At 42.1% G+C, this 6,738-nt stretch overlaps 1 protein-coding gene across 2 annotated transcripts; it reads left to right on the top strand.

Annotated features, from left to right (window-relative positions):
- The first annotated feature begins 1,634 nt into the window (after positions 1 to 1,634).
- Positions 1,635 to 6,502, top strand: prmt1 (protein arginine methyltransferase 1). 2 transcript variants are annotated; one of them, XM_060892584.1, is made up of 10 exons: positions 1,635 to 1,751; positions 2,687 to 2,782; positions 2,864 to 3,019; positions 3,301 to 3,364; positions 3,496 to 3,638; positions 3,998 to 4,085; positions 4,579 to 4,694; positions 4,821 to 4,971; positions 5,149 to 5,270; positions 5,411 to 6,502. In XM_060892584.1, the coding sequence occupies exons 1-10, from the start codon at positions 1,680 to 1,682 to the stop codon at positions 5,492 to 5,494; spliced, it is 1,092 nt and encodes a 363-aa protein (XP_060748567.1). In that variant the 5' UTR covers positions 1,635 to 1,679; the 3' UTR covers positions 5,495 to 6,502. The 2 variants fall into 2 exon arrangements, with proteins under 2 accessions (XP_060748567.1, XP_060748566.1); XM_060892583.1 differs by having other exon boundaries at positions 1,639 to 1,793.
- The last annotated feature ends 236 nt before the right edge of the window (positions 6,503 to 6,738 follow it).

Genomic DNA, 6,738 nt, shown 5'->3' with positions numbered 1-6,738 from the left:
AATAACACTATACTATACAATACACACATAAATAACACTATACTATACAATACACACATAAATAACACTATACTATACAATACAGACATTAATAACACTATACTATACAATACACACATAAATAACACTATACTATACAATACACACATAATTAACACTATACTATACAATACAGACATAATTAACACTATACTATACAATACACACATAAATAACACTATACTATACAATACACACATAAATAACACTATACTATACAATACACACATAAATAACACTATACTATACAATACACACATAAATAACACTATACTATACAATACAGACATAAATAACACAATACTATACAAACTATACAAGACAATGCAGACGATGAGATACAATATAGACAGAATGAGTATTAAGTATGAATATAGAATGAAAAAATATATAAAATATAAATACAGAATATGTGACAGATCAGTTATGTACATAAAGTGTGAGAGTGTAAATAACAATATTGTGTAATATTATACTTTAGTACAATATACAGCAGCAGTAGTGTGTAATATATACAGATGATGTGATGACTGACACTCCTGATAATGCAGTACTTATAGATATGAAGCAGTGAATATAATTATGGTGAGGTGTTAATCAGGGTGATTGTCTGGGGAAAGAAACTGTTCCTGTGTCTGGTAGTTTTAGTAAGTAAAGTTCTGTAGCACCTGAGAGAAGGAAGGAGCTGAAAGAGGTTGTGTCCAGGGTGTGAAGGGTCAGTGGTGATTTTTACTGCCCGGTTTCTGGTTCTTGTGTCGGACAAGTCCTGGGGGGTGGACAGGGGGTCACCTATTATCTTTTCTGCTGTTTTTACTGTGTGTTGCAGTCTGTTACTGTTCTGTTTTGTCTCCTGGGGATTAATAAAGTATTCTTATTCTGATTCTGAAATAATCTCACACAAGCAAACAAACACGTTTGGTTCTCTTCCTCTCTTAGCTGTAAAAGCCCTGGGTATTTCCCTTTACCCCACAGAGCTGCTGCTGCTGGTTTCTGCCCTCTGATTGGTGGTCAGACGTTGATGAATTGTCTCTTTGTATCCACGCGCACGCTATGACGCTTTATCGTTACTATAGTAACCGCTCATTCACATGCACGTGTACAGGGGACTCTGCTGATAGTAAATAAAGATGTAAACATTTATATGGTGGTTTCTGTTCACGACAAGCTTCATTTTTGAGAGAATAAAGAGAGTCTAATGAGGGAACTCATTTAAACACAAACACTCCACCTTGTGTCTTGTTGTATAACAGCACCCCAGTGCATCCACACGTGCACACGCCGGTTCACATTAAAGCCACATTCTGTCACGTCACAGAAACTTTTATACATCATTAAGTACAATATTACACAGAAGTATATTTGTATAAGTTTAATAAGAATATGAGTAAAAAAAAAACAACACAATATAAACTAATTTATTCAAGCTACACACTGCTTTAACTTACATACGTGGTTTTATCTTTTACAGTTTATAAAAATTGTTTTACAATAAAAATAAAAATCATATTTACAGTCACGTTAACAGTCTCAAGAGAAAACGATACGCTACTGTTCAACCAATGAGGGCCCGAGTTTAAAAAGGGGCGGAGCCACAACACGACGGACCAATCAGAGCGCGTCAGTGTAGAGGAGACGGGTTTATGGTGCGTAGCCGCGCTGAACAACTCCAACCATTCATCAGGCAAATGGCGGAGATCGCGGACAGGATGGAGGTGAGCGAGCTGCAGCTACACAAAGAGCGGCCCGGCGTGCTGGTGCGTGAGATACACAACAACCCGGCTGTTGGGGCTCATGTTCGCTTCACATTAACGTGTTTGTCGTGTTGGTGTTAGACAACGTGCTCATTGCGTCCTGCGCATCATCCATTTTGAGCCGCTTTAGCTTAGCGCTAGTTAACGCACTAAACCAGCTAACTGCTAACTCTTAAATCATCACCGGGTCGTTAACTGTACCGTGTTTCCTTTTACAGGTTTGTTTGTGTTTCCTGTAAACAGAAGCTCAGTCCGGTCCGTGGTGACGTTTCTCGCTGAATCACACTAGCTAGTCGGCTAAGCTAACACAATTAGCTCGTACACCGCATGGGTATCGTTTCTGTACAGACCACCTGTTTTACGGCAAATCCCACCTCTTCCTACGATTGGTTAGTCGTTAGAACCATCGGTGCTGTGATTGGCTAGTCCAGAACCTATCCAATAGGAGGCCTGATCTAGCAGTCCATCTTAACGCAAAGAGGCGGGGTTTGTTCGAGAACGGGTGCAATTGAGAAGTATAAAACGCGTGGGATTTTTTAAAAAAAATTTTTTTTTCTAGCTAACTTTTATGGTTGCGTTAAAGTTGCGTTATGATTTTAGTTGATCAGGTTCAGATGGGAGCGGCAGTGTGAATGCGCCTCAAGCACGTTAGAGGTGTAAAGACTAGTAGCTCCACGTTGGTAGCATGTTGGCTTTGCTAATAGCTAATCTGAGCTACAGGCTAAAGCTTCTCACATGGCACACAACCGTGTGTGTGTGTGTGTGTGTAATGAGAGAGAGATGTTCACTTTAATGGCTGCTTACTATTCTTATTATTAAGTAATAGTTATATATTTATATCTGTATACTTGGATAGTTGTACTGTGTGTTCATGTTGTTCCTGTCTTCCCCTGGAGGTGTCACAGGGAGAGAGCTCAGAGAAGCCTGCTGCTGAGGACATGACGTCCAAGGACTACTACTTTGACTCTTATGCTCACTTCGGGATCCATGAGGTTAGACCACAAGATCTGGGTCTTGATCGTTAATGTCTAATGTTCTTTTTGTCTCACTTCATCCTTTCCGTCTGTCTGTAGGAGATGCTGAAGGATGAAGTCCGCACCCTTACCTACAGAAACTCCATGTTCCACAACAAGCACCTGTTCAAGGACAAGGTGGTGCTGGACGTGGGCAGTGGCACCGGCATCCTGTGCATGTTTGCAGCCAAGGCAGGGGCCAAGAAAGTCATAGGCGTGAGTGTTTTTTACACACACTTGTGCGTGCACAGCTCATTGGTGAGTCCATATTGGGACACCTTTTATGAGAACTGCCAAAGTGGATGTGAGTCATTATAAAGTTTGTCTTAATGAGCATTAATGACAATCCTCTGCCTGACTCTGTGAAGTTTAGCATTGCTTACACACAGCAGCTATGGCTGCTCTGTCATGTGACTGCAGAAACTTCACCCACTGTAGCGTTGAGGCTGATGTGTGTTCTGAGGTTTGAAGTGTAAACTGTTCTGTTGATTTTGTAGATTGAGTGCAGCAGTATATCTGACTATGCAGTGAAAATCGTCAAGGCCAACAAGCTGGATCACAGTAAGCACACACACTCCTTACTGCTCTGTCTAAAGCATGCATGTTCACACACCCCAACACACACTGGTTATATTATATACACACACATCAGCTTTGTGGGTACATCTGAGTCCCTTCTGTTCTTGTTCCAGTTGTGAGCATTATAAAGGGTAAGGTGGAGGAGGTGGAGCTTCCTGTGGATCATGTAGACATCATCATCTCTGAGTGGATGGGTTACTGCCTGTTCTACGAGTCCATGCTCAACACGGTCATCTACGCCCGGGACAAGTGGCTGGTGAGGATCAGAGTCGGCTTTAATGTCTGAATATGAACTGAATATGAAGTATAAGATGGAAATATCCTCCAGACCCCCTGATAAAATAAATTGTATACAAGATGAATTAATGTGCTGCACTTCAAAGAACACTTTGTACATGTCAGATATTACTTTTTTTAATTAATTAATTTTACACATCAAATTTGTCTAGTTTTGTTCAACATAAAATATTTTAGATCCAAATGATCTCAGTGAATGTTTAAAAAAAAAAAAACCTCAGATACACACTGTCTCTGTCCCTGTGGGGGTGTCCCTGTGGGGGTCTGGGGGTGTCCCCGTGGGGGTGGTGATTAACACTTCATGTGCTCTTTTTTCAGAAACCTGATGGACTGATTTTCCCAGACAGAGCCACACTGTACATCACTGCTATCGAGGATCGGCAGTACAAGGACTATAAAATCCACTGTGAGTTTCTGACACTTTTTGTTTGTCTGGTTGTTCGGTGAGATGTGTGTTCATGAATATTGGTGTATTATCACACACACACACACACACACACACACAGTGACACCTCAGGTCCTTGTCATTTAGTGTCTTTAGGTGAGTAACACACATGAACAGCACACTGTGGACGTGTCTAGTGCTAATGAGCTGAGACACAAACACTGAACACATCATTAGTTTTCAGGGCTCTTTAGATGTTTCTTGTCTGTGCAACAACGATACTTTGGGTTTCTTTCTTTTTTTTTCAAGGCGATCCGAATAAAACTACTGGAGGCAGCAGAAATCACCTCCTTTGTTTTTAGTCATTTACAAAATCACATCATTTAGTTTTTATTGTTTATGATCCAAATAAACGACCTGCTGCAGTTCAGAATGATGTCTTATCTTCTGTATGAACATTTTAACTCCTGCATGTGAGACGTAAGGGTTACGACCTCTCCCTCTGCTCTGTCAGGGTGGGAGAACGTGTACGGCTTCGACATGTCCTGCATTAAGGAGGTGGCCATCAAGGAGCCGCTGGTGGACGTCGTAGATCCTAAACAGCTCGTCAGCAGTTCCTGCCTTGTCAAGGTTAGACGAACTTCTCAGTGTTTACTCCTACAGATGTTTACATTAATGTGACAGATGTGAAACCATCATGACCTGTTTACAGCTGTGTACACAAACATGGTGTGTGTGTGTGTGTGTGTGTGTCAGGAGGTGGACATCTACACAGTGAAGATTGAGGACCTGTCCTTCACATCACCCTTCTGCCTGCAGGTGAAGAGGAATGACTACATTCACGCTCTGGTCACTTACTTCAACATCGAGTTCACACGCTGCCACAAGAGAACCGGCTTCTCCACCAGTGAGTCCCAGTGGTCCGTGTGCACGGCTCCACAGAGCTGAAGCTTCATGTGTGACTTGTTTAAAAACCTTCTGGATTTTATACCTTCAGTGGTGATGTAGTTTAAGATGGAGGAGATGGTGTTTTATCCCTGGGTTTGTCACGTTAACATTAAACCTTATTCTTTGTGGTCATCAGGTCCAGAGTCTCCCTACACCCACTGGAAGCAGACTGTCTTTTATCTGGATGATTATCTGACTGTGAAGACAGGAGAGGAGATCTTTGGCACCATCAGCATGAAACCCAACATCAAGAACAATGTAAGTCTGCAGTGTTTCTGCTGCCACCCAACCCTGGTTACACCACCTCAGGTGACCAGCATGAACTGTAATTATGCCAGGTGCCTGTGTGTGTAATATTGTGTGTGTGTGTGTGTAATTGTGATTATTGTGTTTTGCAGAGAGACCTGGACTTCACTGTAGACATTGACTTCAAGGGTCAGCTCTGTGAGATGTCCAAGACCTTGGAGTACAGGATGCGCTAAATGTCCTGTGTGTGTGTGTGTGTGTGTGTGTGTGTGTTATTTGGGGGCACCTGAGGGAGATGTGTGTACTTTTAGCGAGAGCTCTTGTGCTGAAGGAAGACCGTGAAGGACTTTTCTACACTGACACACGAACGCTTTAAGTTTCTATTCGATGACGACGCAGTGGTGTTTTTATTGTGCAATATTCACACAGGATGCGTTTATTCTTTACCTTCTACTAGAGTTTTTTTACCTGGTAACTAGGTGTCTTGATTTCTCTCTCTCTCTCTCTCACACACACACACACACACACACACACACACACACACACACACTGGTTCCCTGTCACCTGTACATAGTGTTCATGTTCTTCAGCCTGTTGTGCAGTCATGGATCCTGTTGTCCTGGCAGTGTGCCCGTCCTGTTTGATTTTTAGTATTTAGTTGGGTAAGAAGAGCCTCCTGTGACGGTTTGTTTTCTTCTCTTCATCACCGCACGTCTGTGTGTTTGGGAGCAAATACAAGCTGATCATTGGTGTATTTTTGAGAGTCCTTGTACTAATCCACCATCTTCTGTGTTTAAAAAAAATAGTCATGTTATAAATTCAGGCTTCAGTTTGGCGCCTGAGCCCAGCTCTGTGATTGGCTGAGAGAGAGTGAAGACATGTCTGCAGTCCCGTTGTCACTCTGCAGTGTGTCAGTGTGGGCACTAGAGGGTGCTGTAATACCGGTTCACTCTGGTTTTATTTTTCCCTTAAAGTCTCAAAGCTGGTTTTTAAAACTCACTTTTTTGTGTAAGGAAGAGAAACCCCACAGGTGCAGATTTCAGACTGATCGTGTTTTAGTCCTTTGGTTGTTCTAAACTGAACTCCAGCACCTCCACTGGCTGCTAATCCTCACGCCCCACGCTGCGGTATGATGGGCACTGAGCCGTGTTTAACTCCTCCTCATGTGGGTCTGAGAAACGCCTGCTTTGTAAAAGTCTGTTTCTTCTCTCCTGAAAGTAAAGAATTAAAGTTTTCTCAGTGTCTCCTTTAGCTTTAATAACTGTGGTGTTTATTACAGACACACAAGAATTGTTCTGTGTGTGTTACGATTCGGTTTGTGTTCATCACTGCTGTGGGCTTCAGCTGGCTAAAATTGTCCATTAGTACATTCAATTTTTCTGCTTTTCTTTTTTTTTTTTTAATAAAACAATAAAATTGGAAAAAAATCTTGTCTTGAATGTTTCACTGTGGGGAGGGGAGGGGAGGGGGGGGGACTGAC

This window comes from Tachysurus vachellii, chromosome 18, assembly GCF_030014155.1.
Source record: "Tachysurus vachellii isolate PV-2020 chromosome 18, HZAU_Pvac_v1, whole genome shotgun sequence".
Classification (NCBI taxonomy): domain Eukaryota; kingdom Metazoa; phylum Chordata; class Actinopteri; order Siluriformes; family Bagridae; genus Tachysurus; species Tachysurus vachellii.
The sequence above is the reverse complement of the archived record's forward strand: the minus strand, read 5'-3'. Positions and strand labels throughout refer to the sequence as shown.

What these genes read in the sequence shown, in the direction of transcription:
- prmt1 (XM_060892583.1), top strand. Translation starts at nt 1,680, where the DNA reads ATGGTGCGTAGCCGCGCTGAACAACTCCAACCATTCATCAGGCAAATG. An exon ending in ACGCCCGGGACAAGTGGCTG is followed by an intron (nt 3,639 to 3,997) that starts GTGAGGATCAGA and finishes CTCTTTTTTCAG; the next exon opens with AAACCTGATGGACTGATTTT. An exon ending in GAGAACCGGCTTCTCCACCA is followed by an intron (nt 4,972 to 5,148) that starts GTGAGTCCCAGT and finishes TGTGGTCATCAG; the next exon opens with GTCCAGAGTCTCCCTACACC.